Source organism: Uranotaenia lowii, chromosome 2 (genome assembly GCF_029784155.1).
Source record: "Uranotaenia lowii strain MFRU-FL chromosome 2, ASM2978415v1, whole genome shotgun sequence".
Classification (NCBI taxonomy): Eukaryota; Metazoa; Arthropoda; class Insecta; order Diptera; family Culicidae; genus Uranotaenia; species Uranotaenia lowii.
The window spans coordinates 358,898,982-358,921,733 of NC_073692.1; the positions used below are offsets into that span (position 1 = coordinate 358,898,982).

Consider the following 22,752-nt stretch of genomic DNA (forward strand, 5'->3'; position numbering starts at 1 on the left):
ATCAGCATCATGGCAGAGCTAAAGGTCCACATCAAGCGGGAAACGAACAAGACCGCCTGGAAGCCGCTGCCCGAGAATCGGAAAACAAAGTTCTGGTCCATCAGGGTCGGCTGGTTCTGGGTTCCGGCACCGGGGCAAGTATATCGCAAAGAAGGAGGCGATGCTTATCATCTGGGACTTGCCTTGGTACGGACTGTTCAAGGCAGAAAATGAAGCCACTTGTGCCTTGCTAGTGCTTCCGGTGGCCTGCCCCCAGCTATGGCAACGATTCTTCAAGAGTCGCTTCCTGACAATGTTGAGCCAGCAGGCCCAGTGGCCATTTGGGAGATGCGCAAATATTCGCACAGCGATCACGGCACCGAGCAGCATCTGAACGTGTCTTCAAAACATCTTCCTGCTTTTCCGTGCCCAGCGTAGCTTCTAAATCTAACATCCAAAAAAATAATAAATAAATGAAAAGATGTGAAAAACACAAAGTTGTTTAAATTTGATTTATTTTTTTCGAAAACATTCCAGTTTGCACTATTTCTAGGTTAACATTCTCCCTCATTTTGCATTACGATTTAAAAACAACCATTTTTTAACTTCTCCTCCAGAATCCCATTCGGTTGAAAAATAACCATATTCGAACTTCTCCCCTAGAAGTCATTTTATGACTTCTCAAGGAGAACTCATAAAATGACATTTCCCGGGAAAAGGTCAAAAATGGTTATTTTTGCATCATAAATGGTTTAATAGTTTCTAGCGTGCAAACGTCACCCAAACAACCATCCACGTCGGCTTGTCCGGGTTGCTTGCTGCAGCGTAGTGTTGTTGTTCTCCTTCTGAGCTAGTTCGGGTCTCGGTGCAGTGGTTTTGTTGCAGTAAAAAGGAGCTAAACTAAAGTGGTCGGATCCAGTTCACTATCACGTCTGCAAGGAAACTACCCCTAAAATATTGACGCTAGTTGGAAACGGGTTTTCGGATCCAAGGACTTCTGTTTTGGTTCTTTTTTTTGGGGCTGAGAAAAAAGTTCGAAAGGGAAAGGGACTTGATCCGAACTCAAACTTAACGGGATTCGTCTGGAGTATGTGATACGGTTTGGGCGCTGAAGAGGATTCGGAACCAATTATCAACAAACCAGTAACAATTGACACGATTTCTAAGTGATTAGCCCTACAAACAGACACGATGGCCATTAAACCGGGAATGGGACGAAAGTCTTCCAGCAAAAATCCTCCGTTCCTGAGCCACGAGTTCGTGATCCAGAACCATGCTGATATTGTGTCCTGTTTCGCAATGGTCTTCGTCGCCGGATTGATGCTTCAGGTAAGTTCCTCAGACTTCATCAATACCAAAAGCTAGCAAGGAACCTTCCATCACAATCATCATAATTTTCGAGTTGATTGATGTGAACCTCCTAGCCTAGCAGCTCTGATTTTTGCCACGTAGCGGCTCTTAAGAAGCATCGATGCTCTACTTGACTCTACACGCTAGAAATTATTAAACCATTTAAGATTCAAAAATAACCATTTTTCACCTTTTCCCGGGAAATGTCATTTTATGAGTTCTCCATGAGAAGTCATAAAATGACTTCTAGGGGAGAAGTTTGAATATGGTTATTTTTCAACCGAATAGGATTCTAGCGGAGAAGTTGAAAAAAGGTTATTTTTCAACCGTATTCTACAGGGCAGTTTTTAGCGACCTGCATATTTTAAAATTATCTACATAATTAGGAAAAAAACGGGTTTTCGTGTTTGTTTCTTTATTTCTTGTAAATACATAATACTATTGTCCATTTTAATAAAAATATTTTTACTGAAGTATGTTAATAATAAAATATGATTTTTCAAGCGGGAACAGAAAATTTCAGGCTATGAAAGAACAGCAACAATTAATAGCCTTAACACCCGCGGTAGCAGAAGTTCCCCCGTGACGGAAGCGGTGATCTCGTGTACCTTGGTGAGTGAGCCATAGCTGAGTGATGACTGAGTCGTAGCTCTAGCGGAATCTGCTAATCTGCTGTTATTTGAGGAGGTTCATCTACGACCGGTAGGTGATGTGTTTCCAAAAATGATGGCCCGTTCTTCCGGATTGTAAAAAAAGTTCGTAAGAGAAAAACTTTTATACCACCTGCTGCTGCCGGAGGAAGGGTCAGAGGATCTGTGCTGTTGGATTGCCCTAACGGAAGCGGCTTCTAAGGAGCGTTTTGATTAGTTTGTTGAGGTTGGAATCATCTGGCATAACTGACATGTACTGAAAAACAAAAAAAAAATCATTAAGTAACCAACCTTGGTAATCCTGCAGAAGGGCTATCACCTTCTAAAAATAATGGGAATATAGTTATCATCGGAAGTATCTCCCAGTCCTCGAGTTCGTCTGCTGCTTCTGTGGCCAGGTAACGTTAGTGAGCCCTCGCAATCTGATTGTTTCGATGCAGTTAGTCCACCTGAAGCGATGTCCATTCGGTGCCCTGAAATTTTTAATTGTTGATTATTAAGAATATTGTTATGACGAAAATTTATAGCAAATCACTTACTTTTCATGATCTCCTAAGGATCCAATATGATTAACTCGAAAACTTGATTGAGTTACGAGGGAAAATAGGTTTTTAAATACGCGTTCGGCTGCGATGTTCGTCGCTTTCATAATGGCGATGAAAAGACGTCAAATTATTCAACCATTTTCTGGTTTATACCCGAGAAGTTCCAAAATGGTTGAAATTGATTATGGAAAAATTCATAAAAAATAACCATATTGGTAGTTTTGAGGCAAATGTCATAAAATGGTTATTTTTGAATCTTAAATGGTTTAATAATTTCTAGCGTGTAGCCTAGCTGGAGGTACCTTTCCTTTCCTTTCGTTTTTACCTCGCAAGCATGATACAAGTTCTCTGGGTAGGGATTGATTTCGATTGGCCGTTTTCGAGTGGCCAGCCTTGAAGAGGTTGGTGGAAATTTTGATTCAAAGTAAGGTTCATTAAATCAGTTGTGCTATATTCTCAATTAGGGCTAGATAATTTTATTCAATAATTTTTATTTATAAACGATTATCATTTATTTGAGTTTGTTTCTTATCGATTATTTTGAACGTAAAAGCAAAAATTTTTTTTTTGTCTTATGAAAGATATTTCATCAATTACAAAAATCGTTTCTAGATGGAAGTACACTGCTTTCTATGGTTTAACATAATTTAAATGGTTTCCGAAATATGAGGTTTTCTCAATTCAATTCAATTTCTACAAACCAAAACACAACAATCAAAACGAAGATAGCAATCAATAATGCCATAAACAAAACATTGAATTACCGCTCTTTGCACTTGTTCAAATACAATACTCAAATATGATCGTTTTGCTTTTCAATATTAGGTACCTATGTAAATAGTAATTGGTAGCTGTGGATATATTTATTTTTGTTCTGCGTTAAAAATGACTATCTGATTTTGTCAGATTTGTAAGATCCAAAAAGAGTTTGTACTCTTTTACTTTATAAAGTTCTTTTTTGTAATTATAAATTAACGATGTTCTAATATAATTGACTTGATTGAACTTTCCAATAGTATTTTTAGCGTTCGATACTTTCTTATGGTTACCTTAGGTAGAAGGTACTTCGAAGCAATGAAACGTACATACAGTACTGTTCATAATTGTATAGAAATTGAAAGCACGTGCACTGTCACTTCGACTTTGAACTTCCATAACTTTTTACTCTGATGATATTTTTTGATCAAATTTCCTGCAAAACTACGCTACATATTTTGTTCAAATTTTGCAGAGTGATTGTGGAAATGTAAAGCTATCATGTCTGAAGTTTTTGAAAAGTTCGATCGATGGGATCAAAAGTTACGCGAGGTACAATATTTCAGGCATGAACCTAGAAATGCGATTGCTATAGAATTTTGGAGCATTAATGCTGTATTCCAGCAATTCAAATTGCTGGAAATCAGCAATCTCGATTTCTGGAAACCAGCCATTTCTTTCAACACATTCGGCTTTTTTGGTATCAAATTTATATTTCAATTCGAAATTTTGATATTGGATACTGGCTGTGCATATGAGAAGTAATAAATAATAATTATTTTCTTCCATTTATTTATTTTGTATATTTGTTTTTTTTTTTCAATATACCATAATACCGGCCAAAGTGTTAATCATCCGCCACCTGAAATAGAGTTTTGATTAGTATGTTTCATGAAATATCTATAACCTATCCAATAAAAGCTCACCCTTGATTTGATGTCTGGTTGCTAGAATATAGAGGAAAATAAGAATAATTGTATTAATCTAATCAAAGTTCGTGAAATAAATAAGTCTCATCTTGCTTCAGCGTACAAAAACAAACGGACTCCAATTTGACAACTCGCTGACAAACCGATTGCTGATTTTTTAGCAAATTTGGCAAGAACACAACCGAATGCTGAAAAATCCAGCAATTAGAAAATCATTTTCTGGTTTCCAGCTAAAATTTGGATTGCTGAACGTTTCCAGTAATTTGTTTTGCTGAAATCGATCCAAAAATTTACTGTGTACAAAATTAAAAAATCAGTGGAATCTGTAAATATTTCAAAAATTCTGTATTCAAAATTATGTAATATTATAAATTTTTCTGTTGAAATCATTAGAAGTGGCTGTTGCGTGCTATTTTAGCAATACTGTTTATAGTATATAGAAACCATAATGACAGTGATCTAGATACTTGTCAGAATAGGCTCCACTGCTTTGTAGAACAGGAAATAAAAATGTCATTCTGAAATCGATTGTGAACCATATAGCACGTTTATCGAAAGAGGTATCAAATCATCAAAAATTTTACTAAATTCTTTGAATCAGCATCTTAAATTTATTATTCTAGTATATTCGGCTAAACTCACAATCAAAATTAAAACAGTTGTTACGAAAATAGTGACTAGGAGATTTAATATGTAAGTCATTCAAATTTGTTAACCTAATTTAATACTAATCAAAATGAATAATAATTACAGTTTTGAGCTATCACATCCATAAAATAAACGGACGATTGCTTCAAATAACTCCGAAAGTTCGCGTAACAACACTCAAAAATATTAATATTACGAACGTGATCGTGATGAATAGGCCCCAGACCCGTTCACAGACACGCGCTTCTCGAGAACAAGATGGACATAACCTGGTTGAGGAAAACGTCAACAAAGATTCCCAGGGGGGTGATACGTTTGTTCCGAGTTTTGTGGATGTTGACCGGGCTAACGAGAACGATTGCCGGTTTTGTAAACGACCGAATGGCGCGGAACGATTTATGGTGCAGTGTGTATCGTGCGAAAGATGGGACCATTTTGCGTGCGCAGGTGTTACCACAGAAACAGCGAAAGATATCGTTTACCGTTGTGCTCTCTGTGTTCCGCGAATACCAGTACCACCGCCGAGCTCTGCTACTGGGCAATCCACTTCTAGCAGCACTCGCCGAGCGAAAATTGCTAGGGATTTGGAAAAACTGGAAGAGGAACTAATGCCGTTTTCGTTTATCTCCACTCGCGCGGGGCAAAACTTTTTCTGAATAAACAAACAGAATCGTTACCCGGGACGATGCAAATATATGGTTGCTATACTCACCCTTATGCTTACCCCCAACACTGACAACTTTTACGGGGTGCAACCGCCTGCTTGAGGTTCAAATCTCGGGCAAAACTAGTGGACTTCTGAATTAATAACCGAACATAATAACAGCAGTTAGGGCAAAACTCGTGGGTAACTAGGTTGCCACTGCCAATAAACGAAAACACTATAAAACTGCAGAATGACGCGGCAAATGCGAAATTGGAGCGGGATCGTGCCTACTTGGATAAACGGTACGAGTTACTCAAACAGCAAGACGATGTGGAGGACGGTAAAAGTGAACGTAGTTACCACAGTGGGCAGTCGCGTTCCAGAACTGCAAATTGGGTTCGAGAGCAAGCGGTTGCGACCGAGAAATCCGGCCGAGGTGTTGTTGGACAAACGCCTAAACCCGATGTTCGGACCAACGAACCTGGAACAGCAACAATTGAGAAATTGTGTGGTAAAATGACATCGACTCCCATAGTTGAATCGACTTTAGAAGGCAGGCCAAGAACGATTGACAGCATTTCTATCGGTTTCCTACCTGAGGGTGGCTCAGAGGTATCGACAGACATGTCCCTGAATCACATTCCAAAAGTCGATATCCAACCATTCGTTAACATGCTGGAGGATCAGCTAAGCTACCGGAAACCAACAGGAACTATACCCAAAACCGTTAAACCATCCTTCTAACAGTGGCAACGCGAAACGATTGGAGTACGCAAGGTTCGTGAGCTGCAGCAGATGCACGAAAAGGAAAACGACATTCGTAGGAAACGAGAAATGGAGTTGACGGAAAAGCTTAAACATTTGGATATACAGCGGCAAGCAGAGGCAGACAGAATGAGGAAGGTGGAAGCAGATCTTCGACAGCAACTGCAAGAATTTCGGGAACATCACGAAGGAATCTATAGACAGCGCTTGCTAGATTTGGAGAAACGTGACGACGAGCTGAACCAACTTCGACGGGTGGAAAAGCAGTTACGCGATGAGTTAGATGTAGCTCATGGACGACAACCAAGCTTAGGGGATAGTGTTTTCAATATTAGTCCCCGAACAGGTAACATTCCTCCTCCTCCTCCATCTGCTACGTCACCGGTAAGTACCACGATTCCGAACCAAAATGCAAATATGAACCCAGAGTTTTCAAATGTGTTTACCGCCCCAGTTGGGGCGCGTTCACAAATTTTCTTTGAACCTCAGGCACCCTCTCCACTAAATATTTTTCCTAATTACACACCACCAATCCAACCAACATACATTCAAACACACCCGAACGATTTTCAACACCCTGTAGAAAATAATACGCAGTTTCAGTATGGTCCAACTCCCACGCAAATGGTAGCTCGCCATGTGTTCGCTAAGGACTTGCCAATATTCGATGGGAATCCTCTTGATTGGCCACTGTTTATCACCAGCTACGAGCAGTCTTCGAATGCGTGTGGGTTTTCCGATTCCGAAAATCTTTTACGTCTTCAGCGATGTTTGAAGGGGAAAGCAAAAGAAGAGGTTCATAGCTTTCTTTTGCATCCATCCACCGTTTCGAAAGTTATTTCCACTTTGCAAACGCTTTATGGTCGTCCTACACAAATTGTACATCATATGATAAGTAAAATTCGTTCCACTCCAGCCCCGAAAGAAGATCGTTTGGACACACTTGTAAGTTTTGGCCTCGCAGTGCAGAACATGTGCAGTCATCTGAGAGCGGTCGGCATGGAAACTCATATGGGGAATACAAATCTTCTACAGGAGCTGGTGGATAAGTTACCGCCTGTCGTTCAGTTTAATTGGGCACTTTACCAACATCAGCTACCCACAGTGGACCTTCAATCGTTTGGTCAGTATATGGAAATGGTTACAGCTGCCACGAGTAAGATTACGTTACGCCGGGATGATCGGGTCAAGTCCAAGAACAAAGCGTTCGTGAACACCCACATAGCCGTGAATATATCTGGTGATTTAACTGAAGTTCCTAATATAAACCATCCTCCAGATACGGGAGCAGAATTCAAATCGTGCATAGCTTGCAAGGGAAAGTGTAGGTCGATGGAAAAGTGTTCTAGATTTATAAACATGTCATTAGATGATCGTTGGTCGTTAGTGAAAGAACGCAAAGTATGTCGTCGTTGTCTTACGCCGCACCGTCGTTGGCCATGCAAAGGAGAAGTATGCGGAACCAACAATTGCCAGAAGAAGCATCATCGACTACTGCATTTCGAACCAAAGGCTCCTGAGGCAACAGTTGCAACAGTTTCTATTCATCGGCAAGTGAGTAGTTCAATCCTGTATCGAATTCTTCCAGTCACTCTGTACGGTCCCAAAGGAAAGGTGGAAACGTTTGCCTTTTTAGACGACGGTTCTGCAGTAACATTGTTAGAGGACAATATAGCCAGACAATTAGGAGCAGAAGGAAAAGCAACGTCTTTGTGTATTCAATGGACTGGAGGCGTAACTAAAACGATTTCCGGAACCAGGATAGTGGAGTTAGAGATAGCAGCCAATAGTAGTGGAATTCGGTTTCCTTTGTCGAAAGTTTATACAGTAGATTGTCTTGGTCTTCCTGAACAAAGCATTAATTACGAAGCGTTGTCTAGAGAATATAGTCATCTCAGGGGTCTTCCGGTGGCGAGTTTTAATTCAGCAGTGCCAGGAATACTTATTGGTCTCAGCAATATGCATTTACTGACAACTTTGAAGGCCAGAGAAGGAGGTACAGGAGAACCGGTAGCGATGAAGTCTCGCATTGGCTGGTCAGTGCAGGGTTGCTTACCAGGGGGAGCAGAAAGTATGCCGCATCGTCAAATGCATGTTTGCGCTAGAGAGGAACAAGATCTTCATGAATATGTTCGACAGTTCTTTGAGTTCGAGAGTTTGGGAGTAACGGTGGCTCCAGAGAGAAAATCAGCTGATGATCTTCGAGCACAACACATTTTGGAATCTACAACGAAAAGAGGCACAGACGGTCGTTTTGAAGTGGGGTTGCTGTGGCGATACGATTACGTGGAGTTTCCCGAAAGTAAGCCTATGGCTGAAAAACGATTCAAATGTTTGGAAAAACGGCTCCATCAGAATCCAGCTTTGTACAACTCAGTTCGACAACAAATATTAGCATATCAGCAAAAGGGATACGCACATCAGGCTTCGGAAGCAGAAATTCAATCCTTTGATATCCGACGGACATGGTACCTGCCACTTGGAATTGTACTGAACGATAAAAAGCCGGGAAAAGTTCGTCTAATTTGGGACGCTGCGGCGAAGGTCGAGGGAGTTTCACTGAACAGCATGCTGATGAAAGGTCCAGATCTATTGACTTCTTTATTGTCCGTTTTATTTCGTTATCGAGAAAGGGAGGTGGCCATTTCAGGTGACATCAGAGAGATGTTCCACCAGATGACTGTGCGGAAGGAAGATCGCTCCGCCCAGCTTTTCCTGTGGCGGGACACTCCAGACCAAGATATCCAGACGATGGTAGCCGACGTTGCTATATTCGGTGCCACATGCTCACCTGCACATTCCCAGTATATGAAAAACTTGAATGCAGCCGAACATGCGGACAGATACCCTAAAGCAGCAGCAGCGATCATGGATTCACACTACGTTGATGATTATCTTCAAAGCGTTGATACACCAGAGGAGGCGATGGAGTTAGTCGAGCAGGTGTCGAAGGTCCATGCCAACGGGGGATTCCAAATAGTTAACTGGTTGTCAAGCTCTAAATTAGTTCTGGAGAAACTAGGTGAAGTGGATCCTGCTAGCGTTAAAGCTTTACGATTTGATGGTGAGTCAGGAGAAGTAGTGGAGGAACGTCTTCTCGGAATGGTTTGGCAACCGATAACGGATACCTTCTCATTCTCACTGGTATTCCGTAAGGAAGTAACTGATTTGATCTTGGGTGAAATGGTTCCCACAAAACGACAACTTCTTAGACTCGTGATGAGCATTTATGACCCGCTCGGCATGGTTTCAAATTTCGTAATTCATGGTAAAATACTTTTACAAGAAGTTTGGAGATCAAAAACCGGATGGGACGAACAGATTACCCCTGAAAATGTGGCACGTTTCAAGCTTTGGATAGAGTTTTTGAGGAAAATAGAAATGGTCCATATCCATCGATGTTACTTCCCTGGGTATCGCAGAGACAGTTTCCAGAGCCTGCAACTTCATATATTTGTAGACGCTAGTGAGCAGGCGTATGCAGCAGTTGCATTTTTCAGAATTGTGGATTGTGGTGTAGTTCGGTGTACCCTCGTTTCATCTAAGACCAAGGTTGCACCGCTGAAGCTGTTATCTATCCCACGTTTGGAATTACTTGCGGCGGTTTTAGGTGTTCGGATTAGAAAAACGATTGAATCAGAGCATTCACTGGAAGTCAAGCAGACCTTTTTCTGGAGCGACTCTTCAACGGTCCTTGCTTGGATCAGGTCGGATCTACGGAAGTATAGTTTGTATGTGGGACACCGAATCAACGAAATTCTGGAATCGTCTCGAATCGACGAGTGGAGATGGGTTCCAACTCGCCTCAACGTCGCTGACGACGCAACGAAATGGAGGAAAGGACCGTCGTTTGAACCGGAAGGCCGTTGGTTTAGAGCCCCAAGTTTCCTTTACGATGAACAAGAAGAATGGCCTAAAGATCGTGCTGTACCGGAAACAATCGAGGAGGTGCGTTCATTCCGTATCAACACACACGTTTTATCAGAACCGATCGTCGATCCCACTCCCTTTTCCAAATGGGAAAGGCTGTTACGTGCTACAGGCTACGTCCATTGCTTCATCGATTCCAGGAAAATGGAGTCGAAAAAATTGACTAGTGAACACCTAAGAAAAGCGGAGCAAACTTTGTGGAAAGTAGCACAAGCTGAGTTCGGTGAGGAAATTGCAGTTTTGAATTATAACAAGAATGTCACGTTGGAGAAGAAACGGAAAATTAAGAAATCAAGTCCGATAGCAAGCTACAACGCCTTTCTAGATGAAGAAGGCGTCTTGAGAGTAAGTGGGCGTTTGGAAGCGGCTGATTGGTTACCCTATGACGCAAAGTACCCTATAATACTTCCCAAAAATCATCGGATCACCGTTTTGTTACTGGACTGGATGCATCGGAAACACCATCATGCGAATAACGAAACAGTGACCAACGAAATTCGACAGAGGTTTCGAATTCCTCGACTACGAGTACAAGTGCAATTGGCCAAGAAGAACTGCATGTGGTGTCGGGTTTACACGACAGTGCCGGCAGCACCAATAATGGGGCCACTTCCCAGAGTGAGAATCACTCCCTTTCTGCGCCCCTTTACTTATTTGGGAATCGATTATTTCGGGCCATACTTGGTTAAGGTGGGAAGATCAGCAGTGAAACGTTGGGTTGTGCTCTTTACATGCCTGACCATAAGAGCTATACATTTGGAAGTGGCAGCGACGTTGACAAGTGATTCATGTAAGAAGGCGATTCGGCGATTCATTGCTCGTCGAGGTGCGCCTGAAGAAATTTATACGGACAACGGAACCAATTTCTTGGGTGTTAGTCGTGAGCTACAAGCAGAGATGCAGAAAATCAACAACGAACTTAGCAGCACTTTTACCGACACGTCGACGCAGTGGCATTTTATTCCCCCCGCAGCGCCGCATATGGGCGGGTGCTGGGAAAGGATGGTGAGATCGGTTAAGGCAGCATTAGGATCGATACCGACAGAAAGGAAACTTGACGACGAATCACTTAGCACCGTATTGGCGGAAGCAGAACACATGGTGAACTCGAGGCCGTTGACATTTATTCCGCTGGAAACAGAAAATGATGAATCGCTGACACCTAATCATTTTTTGCTGATGAGTTCTCAAGGAGTGCGCCAGGGTATGAAAAAACCAGTAGAACAAGCTGTTGCCTTCAAAAGAAGTTGGGATACGATACAATATGTTCTACAATGCTTCTGGAGACGCTGGATCGTCGAGTACCTACCAACCATTACACGTAGGACAAAATGGTTTGAAGAAGTACGTCCGATAAAAGAGGGTGAGTTGGTTGTAATTGTGGATGAGGGTGTCAGGAATCGTTGGATACGTGGAAAGGTTCTGAAAACTCATTTGGGTAAAGATGGCATAGCCAGAGCCGCAGATCTACAAACAAACAAGGGTATTTTAACCAGACCGTTTACCAAAATCGCACTGCTAGATGTCGGAGTGCATGACACCGATGCAGAGACTACGGTGACATGAGGGGGAGGATGTTGCGTGCTATTTTAGCAATACTGTTTATAGTATATAGAAACCATAATGACAGTGATCTAGATACTTGTCAGAATAGGCTCCACTGCTTTGTAGAACAGGAAATAAAAATGTCATTCTGAAATCGATTGTGAACCATATAGCACGTTTATCGAAAGAGGTATCAAATCATCAAAAATTTTACTAAATTCTTTGAATCAGCATCTTAAATTTATTATTCTAGTATATTCGGCTAAACTCACAATCAAAATTAAAACAGTTGTTACGAAAATAGTGACTAGGAGATTTAATATGTAAGTCATTCAAATTTGTTAACCTAATTTAATACTAATCAAAATGAATAATAATTACAGTTTTGAGCTATCACATCCATAAAATAAACGGACGATTGCTTCAAATAACTCCGAAAGTTCGCGTAACAACAGTGGCAATTTTTGCTTGCAGTGTAATTTGGGATCAGAATGATATCCAATGTCACCTTAACTTAATAAATGACAAAAAATGAAATTTATCAGTAAAAATTCGAAAGATTGATGCAAATATATGGAAGTTAGCGATCTTAAATTAGTAGAACCAAAAATTAGCGCAACTTTTTAATTCGCTAGCTCAATCAAAACTTAGCTCAAAAATTAAACCGCTAACAAAGAGTAAGCAGTGAAACAAAATGTAAATAAACAGTTTTATTGCAAAAAATATGAAAACTGACATAAACTAGTCGAAAGTTTTTTTCCATTTAGAATATTTGAAGTCTGGACAACATATTCTATATGGGAAATACAAATTTTAAAGTTGTTTTGATAACATTTGCAGCAGTTTTCTGTGAATCTTAAGATGTTTCATACGACGTAATTGATGTATCCACTCAATGATGATTGTATAATGTATATAAGGTACACCGGGGTAAGTGGGGACGCGGGGTAAGTGGGGACGGTGGCTATTAAAACAATACTGTGAACTTTTTTTTCAAACTTTTAATGCAGAATGTTAAATTTACTTGTAATCTATCCAATAACTTTAAAAGAGATACGGTTCCGACTATTGCGGATGTTTACGGTGACTTTTTGTAAATTTTCTATTTTTAACTACGATGTCGAGTTGATGTGCATCTTTTTCAATTTCTCGTAAACTAGCTGACTCTTGACGAAAAACTCTACATTGAAACAATCCTTACATTCGAAACAACCAGTTAGGAAAAAAACGACAGTTAAAAATTGAGAAAAAAGGGTTTATTTGCAAAAATCTAAAATTTTGTCTCCAAACCCTACCTGGGGTAAGTGGGGACGGCTTCATATATACCTGATGTTTACACATTTTTTCAATTTTCTCTCCTTCATTCAATACAATTTAGCTTTATTTAGCATTCAAATCATGAAAAGTTGGGAAAAGTACTTGTTTTTTCTACACCCAAAAAATTAAAGAAATTAATTCTACGGGATTTTTCACGTAAACTAAGCTTTTCTTCCATCCCATCGATTCTGCGTGCGTCTTGTAGTAGTTACTTTAATTCCACATAAATGACTCATAAATTTCACGTAAAATATATGTGGATGACCAAAACTCCTTTTGTAATTAACTTTTCATGAGCGTGTTTTTGTTTACATTTTAAATTCTTATAAGAAAATTTCTCAGGAAATCAGTCAGGAGCTGATAGCTTCCCGTCCCGGTCTACAAATTTACGTTCCTATTTTATCGGTATCGGTGGTCATTTTCGGTTCCGTTTCGTGGATTTACCAGCCGCTCCCACGTACTTGGGTATGAGACTGAATCAGCGGCGCGGCACTGGAATTAAAACAAAGTGTTTTCTTGTTTCCCTCGGAACCAGCGGAATCAAGTTAAAAAAAGTTAAAAACTGAACGGCATCCAAGTACGACCGTCAGTACTAAGGGTAGGTTTTTTTTTACACATTCGAATAAATATGAAACTCAGAATGTAATGATAATGGTTAACAAATTGTTATTCATAATTCATACCACTTTAGGCAAACGGGAAGCTGCATGATGGTGCTGCTGATGGGGCATCCGGATTCCCAGCCGAGCGAAGTGGCACTAGTGAGGATCCTGAAGGTAGCCAAAATTGTTTTATAAATGAAGTAAGTTCAGGATCTCGATTTCTAATTAAACACGAAAACTTCAACAAATTTGCTTGTAAAGAAATTTTATTGAATTTACATTTTCAACTTCAGGCAACCATGTAATATGTTCAACGTCGAGTTCAACATCAGTGCTCCAGGAAACAAGTTCTCTGTAGATGTAGATCAGGTAAACACCACAGGTAAACACCTCATTAAAATATTTTATGCTTCTATATGATGCTTATTAATTCCTTTTTTTTCGATCCCTACAGAATTTTGAAAACCAATTTGCGCTTTCCAACGGCCGTCGGATGATTCATGGAATCCATTGTTTGCATGTTTTGGAGTGAAAATAGTGGTTAGTGAAAAGTGGTTTATTTGTAATAATAAAAGAAAAATAAAAGAAACGATAAAATCAACCAAACATCGAATTATTTTTATTAGGCAATCATTTCAAATTTATTCCAAAACCATTAAGATTCAAGTAAACTAACAATAACTTCCATCGTTGAAATGGCGTTGAACTCACTAATAATTCACGTAAGTTGTAGCTGATGTTCCATCTACACCAATTCTAATTAGGGGAGCGTTTACTTATTTTATCCGTAGAATTTACGTGAAAATCAATTGGATAAAAATTATGTAGTTTTTCACGTAGCCGCTACGTGCAGATTATTTTGGGTGTAAAATAAGTATATATTTTCGATAATATCGGTTTACACACGATAATCATTGAAAAATGCCTTATTAATAGTACCATGAACTTTTTTCGAAATTTCGGACGATTCGAGGAATAAAGTAACGTATTCAAACAAAAAAACACAAATTTGTTGAAAATTTCCTGAGAAATCAAAGGGAAAATCTACCGTCCCCACTTACCCCATAAAGCGGGGTAAGTGAAGACACCAGCAGTCCATAACAATTTACGTGATAACTTTTTTCGCTTTGCGTCTATCAAGCTCATCTCTTCAGCATTTGTGAACAACATGTTCTGCATCACGTTGAATGCGATTTTATCAAAATTGACCCGCTGCTGATTTCTTAATGATTTTTTAAAGTTGAACTATACGAAAAACCGTCCCCACTTACCCCGGTGTACCTTAAATAACAGTGCACTTCTATATCTTTGAAAAGAGATACACGCAGCGAAAAGATTTTTTATTTCAAAGGAAAGTGCAGCGAAAACAAAGGAAAATTTCCTTTGATTTTGGGATAAATAAAAATTTCTTTGTTTCAAATGCATTTTCGTTTGTTTCAAAGAATTTTTCTTTTGAAAAATCTTTGATTCAAAATATTTATACTTTGAAACAAAAAAACAGTTTCTTTTGACTCAAAGTTGCATTCTTTTGCCACAAGGTAATTTAATTTAGATTTAAAAGCATTTATTCATTGAACCATTTTCTATCTATTCCAATTGGAAGCATTATTTTCTGTTGTTTTGAAATTCCTATTAGGAATTACAAATAATAAAAAGAAAGGATTTCAAATTTAAAATATATTTTTATTCACAAATAAACGAAACACTGGGTCACACACTGGTTCACTTCTATCGAATCATCCGGTTTAAATTTTCGTGGACCTGATCGCTGGATTGGAGCGGTGTCACCTCGGTTGAGGCATCCAGGGACTTGGAAAACCATCTATCGGCCGTGGTCCTGTAAAATTTCAAGCACTTATTGAAAATCTTCAATATTCATTCTTTAATTAACATAAACTTACCATACTTTACCCTGAATCCTCCTAACTAAGCTAACTCTGATCCACATTTTCACTCGACCAGCCAAACCGTTTCAAATTCTTCTTACTCAATGCAAAAAACCTTCTAAGTTTGAAGTTTTTATTTTAAGAAATTATTCCTTTGCATTGAATACATTTTTCTTTGGTTGAAAGAAAATTTACTTTGTTTCCAAATAAAAATGCAATTGAACAAATGTCTTTTGAATCAAAGAATTTGTTTAAAATCAAAGTCCAAAATTATTCGATTCAAAAATTTAATTCTTTCTTTCAAAAATTATTTATTTGAAACAAAACCATAATTCGTTGATTCAAAGAAAACAGGAAATTGAATCGAAAAAATTAATTTTTTGAATCAAAGTCAGTTTTGTTTTGTTTCAAAATCCAAGTTTTCTCTGCGTGTATTTGTAAGGCTTTACTAGAAAAGGGAATAAAAGATTAGTTGTATTCAGACTGTGACCCAGACATGTCGTCTTTAACTGAACCTCGATCCGAATCTCCAATTTATAACATTTATTTCAGTTTTTTTTTTCAAATATAATAGTAATGAAAGCTCATGCGAGAAATGTAGATTTGAAAAACTTCAGACATGATCAATTCAAATTACTTGAAAGGCTGGTGCGAGTTTTGGATGGGAAAGAGATTAACATATTTTAAATATTTTTTTCTTTTTACAACTACGTACTCTAAATTTAAAAAAGCTTATACATACATCTCCATTAAGCAAACATCAACATAAATCCTTTCCCGTAGAAAAAATTTCAAAATTATTTTTATGATAAATGAGAAAAAAATCACCTTGACCAGGAATCAAACTCCAGTCTACTGATTACCTCTCCGACAGCTTACCAATAGGTCAAACCGTCAGATGAAACAAGTCAAGCTGTAGCTCTATTATTCAGTTGACTTCATCGAGTCGAATTTGCTGCTAGATTCCCCGGCAGAAAACTCTCATCGTGACCCGATCTAGGTGCTTATACTGCCCCAGGGGGGTTCTCATTATGCCCCTACCAGGCCCGTGCGAAGAACCCGAACATGGAGGGGGGGGGGGGGGCTGGGTTTTCAAAATTCAAAATCAAGATTTTCAAAGTTTTGAATCATTGCTCTTTCCGGCAAGTCATCAATAAATTATTTTAAATGATGTTCCCTATTTTGAGCTAGACATTTGTTTAAAAATAAATACTAAGCAATCAAGTTTACAAATCTAACATCAATATTTCAGAAAACACAGAATCTAAAAAGATTTAAAAAGAAACTAAATCAGAATTCTAAGATAAATTTCAGACCAGATAAAAGAATAATCATGTTTTGAAATTGTTCAGCAAATCTATAATAATTATTGTTTATTAATCGTAGAAATTAACATTCCTTTTTTGCATTTTCAATTCAAGACTTGATTGAAAAATTCCGCTGTAATATTTTAAATTTGAAGAATATTTAATCACTATCATCACTATCACTATCAAGTGAATAGACTCGGCAAAATTAAACCGAAGTAAAATGCCTTAATATATTACCTATGGTTATAAAAAATTAAATGAATATTCGTATTATCGTGTGAAAATAGAAAGTTTAAATTTACTGATTCAAATTTTATTATGCTATGTAAACACTGTTCCATATTTAGAGAAATATAGGGGGAAGTCGTCTACTACCGGACACTTAAGGTTTTTAAGCAATAACTTCAAAAAAAGATTTTTGTTAATATTGGTTTCTCTACTGATTTGAAGAGTATCAATATTATGATCACTTAACTATATTAGAAAAAAATTAATTTACAACATATTCATGCGGTAAGAGAAATCATTTCATGTTAATTTTCACTCATTTCCAAAAGTGTTGTCTATGGCCGGACACTACGAATTACTTCACCAAAGTTGTCACCAATGGCACAAAAACGTAGCAAAATGACTGAATTCACTTGCACAGGTCATGTGAATATATGTTTTCCAATACTGAACGTTCTATGAAGCCAGTCATAAAAGTTTTCTTGACAAACTAGTATGAAACATTTGTTTCGAAAAAACAAGAGAAAAATTGTCTATGACCGGACAGAAAAATCTTAAGTTTCTCAGAGGACCAAAATAGTATCGTTATTGAACCCTTATCTTCTGCTAACCATTTGGGGGTGCTATAGAGATGAAAAAATGAAAGTTTCAAGTTAAAAACATCTATCATTTTGAATATTTTCTTGTCCGGTCATAGACAACAATTTGGTGTCCGGTCATAGAGAAATCGCACTTTTTTTCATTTTCCTAATATTTCGTTTGAACTTCCGTTTTGTTATCTAATATCTACTGTGGTCGAAAGATAACCAATCAACGATGTCGTTCATGTGCAGTTCAAATTTTACAAGCCGAAAAAACTGACCTCAATACAAATGCAAAGTTTAGGCGATCCTCTCCGTACTACTAGGCAAAAGCTTTAGATGCCTATCATTGGTTTACCTTTTCAGATTGGATTACCATATTTCTAACACCATATCAGGCTACCATTTACTTTATTTTCATGGCGTTAAAACATTATTAGGATATTGTGTTTTTGAAAAATCTATGTTGTCCGGCCATAGGCGATGTCCGGCCATAGACGACTTCCCCCTACTGCATTAAAGCTGCAGATTTACCATTTTAAATCGGAAAAAAATTGAAAAAAAAAAAGATTGAAACTAAAAATTTCTTTCGACTCTGCATAAATAGGTGGTTCAAAAGTTCACAAATGACATTTAAAATAAATTCAAAATAGTGCCCAGTAAAGAGTGGCTTTAGACCAAAGGGCGATTTCTGAATGTTTTATCATCCAACGAAGCGACCAATTTAGCTTTTTCGCAATTTCGGCTCTCCTTGGTGTTACCCTGCACCATAAATTTCGGCACCCAGGTCTTTTTGGGTTGAGAGGTTAAAGCACAGAGGTTAAAGTACATAGAAGTACTTTTGAGGAAACACGTTCCAATGTTTTCCTGATACCTACGCGAATTCCCATTGACTTGTATTTTTTATTCGATAAAATAAGTATAAACTTTACGTTAGATAATTATTGCCAAAATATTCGGTAATTTATACAGAGTTACAATTATTTTTGCTAACAATTTGTGAAATTTCTGCATTTTTTTTATCAAAATCCCGGTAAATTTTGTTAAACAACTAGCAAAACGACGGTAATTTTCACCGAACTATTGGTAATTTTTACCAAGAATGCTCTAAATGAAGTTTTTGCTTTTTCGAAAAATAGCTCGACTGAATGGTTAAGTGTCAATATTGAAACTAAAAAAAAGAATGATATCTCGACGATTTACGGATTTTTTAATAAAGACGATCGTTAACGGATGACTCGGATTCGTAGTGCGGAATCCTACCGATAACATAGAGAGAAACTTTTGTCCTTGAATCTGGCCAAAATTTATGATCCAGAGATTTATATTTAATCTCTGGATCAGAAATTTTGTGGTGAAAATTGGTTAGCTAAAGGAAAGTTTTACAGATGGCGAATCTCAACATCTCTACTTTGGCCAGATTCAAGAACAAAAGTTTCACCTTGTGAGTCACATGTATATCTAAGCAAAAGATGAGAAGGTGCCATCAAGTAGCCATTCACCGCCCAGACACAATTTACCACCCAAAATCCCTCTTTTATGTGTATTTTGAAAAAAAAACTGGGATGTTTTCCCCAAAAATAAGACGTGTGTTCTGTGTGGGCATCATTGTTCGACCATTTCACTAAAAAAACATCACTTCATTATTCTTACTATAGCACGACATAAAATATTTGGCTTTTCGTTTCCGGTCAAATTATCAAATTCGACGCCTGTTAGCGAACTAAGCATTACTGTGCTCCTAGTCAAAAGGAATTTTTGTTTACTAGATAGTACATATTTGACCTAAAATCGACTTGAAACGATAGTTTTATTTACTATCGTAAAATAGATTTCCATCGGAAAATTTTCGATTTTTTCATTAGTTATTGTTTTTTGGAGCGTTTAGTTATGGGCGGTAATTGGTGTATATACAAAAGTGTTGGCTCCTAATGACCGGTCACGCACAAATTCTTTGTTTTTAACGCATGTATTGTGTCAAATGTATAAATTGTAAGTAGCATTTAGTTTGATTATGTTAGAAAATGATGTTTTATCGCTGAAAGTAACCGGTACGTACATTTTTCGCATTCCGCTAATTTTTTTTTTATTGAAAGAAGAGCAGTTTTGAGATGTATTGGAAATGAAAGCGAATAAAAATCTGCAATCGTTTTTTTATTACACATGTTTGAAGTTGAAAACCGCTTAACTGGGCGGTAGATGGTGACATGATGGTATCTGCAGCTGTGGCAAAACAATTTTCAGAACTGCGTAGCCAAGTGAATAAACTTAATCGGCATGAATAGCTTAAAGAGAAGACCTTTTTGAAACCTTTTTCACCTTCTTGTAGGCAACGCACTCGGTGGCCAGCATTTTCATCGCCCTGCACCACAACGTCACCGGAGCCGATCCGAGCCACGAAAACCCGCAGGGAGAGCCCTTCTTCTACACGCCCGGCTGGAAGGATGGCTGCGCCGTTTTCTTCTACACCCTGATCTGCATCATCATGCACGCTATTCTACAGGAATACGTTTTAGATGTGAGTTGTAGAAAATTGGGTTGTTTGAACGATGTACTCAACTGTTTTGTTTTTAGAAAATCTCCAAAAAACTGCACTTGTCCAAGTTTAAGCTGTCCCGGTTTAACGAGTCCGGTCAGCTGGTGGTGTTCTACGCGATGTCCTTCCTGTGGGGCTTCGATGTCATCGTCCGCGAGCAATACATCGGCAATTTGACCAAGATGTGGGAAGGATTCCCGGATCACCCAATGATGTTCCTGCATAAGCTGTTCTTTATCATCCAGCTGGCGTACTATCTGCACATGCTGCCGGAGCTTTACTTCCAGAAGGTCAAGAAGGACGAACAGAAACCGAAGATCCAGCATGCCCTCGGAGGATTCTTCCTGATCGGGGCTGCCTATTTCCTTGGGTAGGTTCAAAAAATCAAAGGTACCTTTCATAGATTTATCATACAATTTCAATTGGTTTTTTAACAACAGATTCCAACGCATTGCTTTGGTTCTACTGACTCTGCATTACTTCTGCGAATTTGTTGCACATGCTTTCCAACTGGTCGACATCCTGGACAAGGAAGAGAAATTCGTGCGATGTAAGTTTCAACTCGTTTAAAAATTACTGCGTTCACTGGGGCATTTTGTATTCATTTTTTTTCTCACAACTAACGGTTTTCATCATTTTAGTGCGTCTGGTCCACAACGTCCTGTTCATCTTGACCCGCTTCGCTACCATGGTTCTGGCCTTCCTGACCCTGTTCTACGGCATCAGCAACGTGTCCCAGATGAAGCGCACCTACATGCTGGCCACGGTGTTCGGTATGCAGGGCTATCTGATCTTCGACTTCATCTCCAACGTGCTCAAATCGAAGCGTGAATCGTCGACGACGGCCCAGGCCGAACAGCGCCCCCTGAAATCGTCCGGTGGCAAGAGCGAAAAGACCAAGAAGGAACGCAAGAAGGAAAGCGACCTGCCGGAAGCGGACCAGAATGCCGTCCAATCGTCCCCGGCTCCGGCAGTCGGCAAGGCCTCCAAAAAGGTCAAGGCTAAATAAGTCAAGTTTTTTGATTTTCTTAGAATTTTGTTTTCGTGTATTCATTTCCATTTTTTTGACAAACACTCAAATAATTTTTTCGTGTATTTTTTTGGTTTGATTGATGCAAAAATGTTTTGTAAAAAAGTTACAGGATCACTTAATAGGTAATGATGCATGACTTTAAGTATTTGCTCTGTTAAATAGCGTAATCACGCTCGACTGTCAACTGATTTTGATTCTGTAAATTATTTTGGAAAGAGCAACTCTAATTAAAGCTTGATCAAAGATCATCTCAGAGATAAAACAAAAACAAACAACTTTCTACATGCTCAAACAATTGTACACTTTTTCTCTCCCCTCATGACTATTGGAGTCGTCCCAAGCTCTGTACTAAGCAAAAAAAACACTTGTATTACGTCAAACGGTTCGTTTAAAAAATAGGCCGAATGCGCATTTTCCATAGCCGTGTCGTCATTTATACTTCCGCCCCAGTAGAAATGTAAAGTTGAAAACAGAGATATATATTGTAAAATAATAAGAAAGAAAAATAACACCAGAAATTGTGCGTTTGAGCGGTTCGAATGGTTCGTTTTATATAAGGCATTTACTGCACAAAACTCTACATTGAACACTACTGATTTGGCAAGTGCGCGCTCCTTAAAAACAAGGACTAGGAAAACCACGATCATGTGACTGCAAATCAAAACCGGGAGCCTGAACTGCACGATTTTAAGGCGGTTGACCTATCTACTCTCTCTCATAGAAGAAAAAAACGTCATGAGAGCCGCAATTGCAAATTGAAGCGACATTTACACTTAGCCTCTGTTATTCGGTTAGCAGCCACAACCACAAAAAAAAATCCTATTTTAGCAAGTTATGGTGAGCAGACGTCAGAAGCGACCGAAATATATACTGATTTTTTGTATGTTCTAATGCAATATCTTAAACAGAATAAAAAAAAACTTGACACAAATTTTATGCAAATTTCTTTTACCCTAGGTTAAGTAATTATCACAAACCCTAATTCTAATTTCATGAAGAGATGCTTGTTACTCAATTTATCGGCCTTATCGGTGAAAAGTGATCTCCGTTTTAGTAGGGACACCTTAAGATTATGAAATATTATAGATGGATAGAAAGTTAGAAGAAATGAAAGATGGTGAACTCTACCTGTGTCTACCAATCCATAGTAGTTGGCCCGTGCTGAACAAAAATTTGATATGTGATGATAATGCTTCTAAACAAAAACAAGGACAACCAAGATAAACGCTCGTTGTGATGATATTGCTCATTAATGCGAACAAGGCAGTTGTGAGACTTTTGGGAGCGAGTTTGTGACTCTAAAAGGCTCCAAAAATGAAAAGAGGAAAAAAGAATCACCGGTAGGCTCAAGACGGGCGAAGATGCCAGCTAATCTCAAACAGCAGTCTAATCGGATTGAGGGACACAGGGAAAGCGATCATAGTCAAGAAGGCAGTGGAGCGGGAAAAGGAGAGTAAAATCCGTTGGACTCATTTCGGTGCGATGATTCTCGAGTTGAACCAGAGAAACCACGAGT

At 38.6% G+C, this 22,752-nt stretch overlaps 1 protein-coding gene and 1 long non-coding RNA gene across 2 annotated transcripts; both read left to right on the forward strand.

Moving 5' to 3' along the window:
• Window positions 1-757: 757 nt before the first annotated feature.
• On the forward strand, window positions 758-22,167 carry LOC129745063 (translocating chain-associated membrane protein 1). The gene is made up of 5 exons (XM_055737891.1): window positions 758-1,308; window positions 19,997-20,185; window positions 20,242-20,573; window positions 20,644-20,753; window positions 20,845-22,167. Exons 1-5 carry the CDS (start codon window positions 1,171-1,173, stop codon window positions 21,210-21,212), a joined length of 1,137 nt encoding a protein of 378 aa, XP_055593866.1. The 5' UTR covers window positions 758-1,170; the 3' UTR covers window positions 21,213-22,167.
• LOC129745064 (uncharacterized) lies at window positions 12,851-16,646 on the forward strand. Its single transcript, XR_008737069.1, has 4 exons — window positions 12,851-13,658; window positions 13,752-13,862; window positions 13,956-14,031; window positions 14,117-16,646. It is a non-coding gene; the product is annotated as an uncharacterized LOC129745064 (long non-coding RNA).
• Window positions 22,168-22,752: the final 585 nt, after the last annotated feature.

Coding starts and splice junctions, on each gene's coding strand:
- LOC129745063 (XM_055737891.1), top strand. CDS start 1,171: ATGGCCATTAAACCGGGAATGGGACGAAAGTCTTCCAGCAAAAATCCT. Junction 20,186..20,241: donor TACAGGAATACGTTTTAGAT/GTGAGTTGTAGA, acceptor TTTTGTTTTTAG/AAAATCTCCAAAAAACTGCA. Junction 20,754..20,844: donor GGAAGAGAAATTCGTGCGAT/GTAAGTTTCAAC, acceptor TCATCATTTTAG/TGCGTCTGGTCCACAACGTC.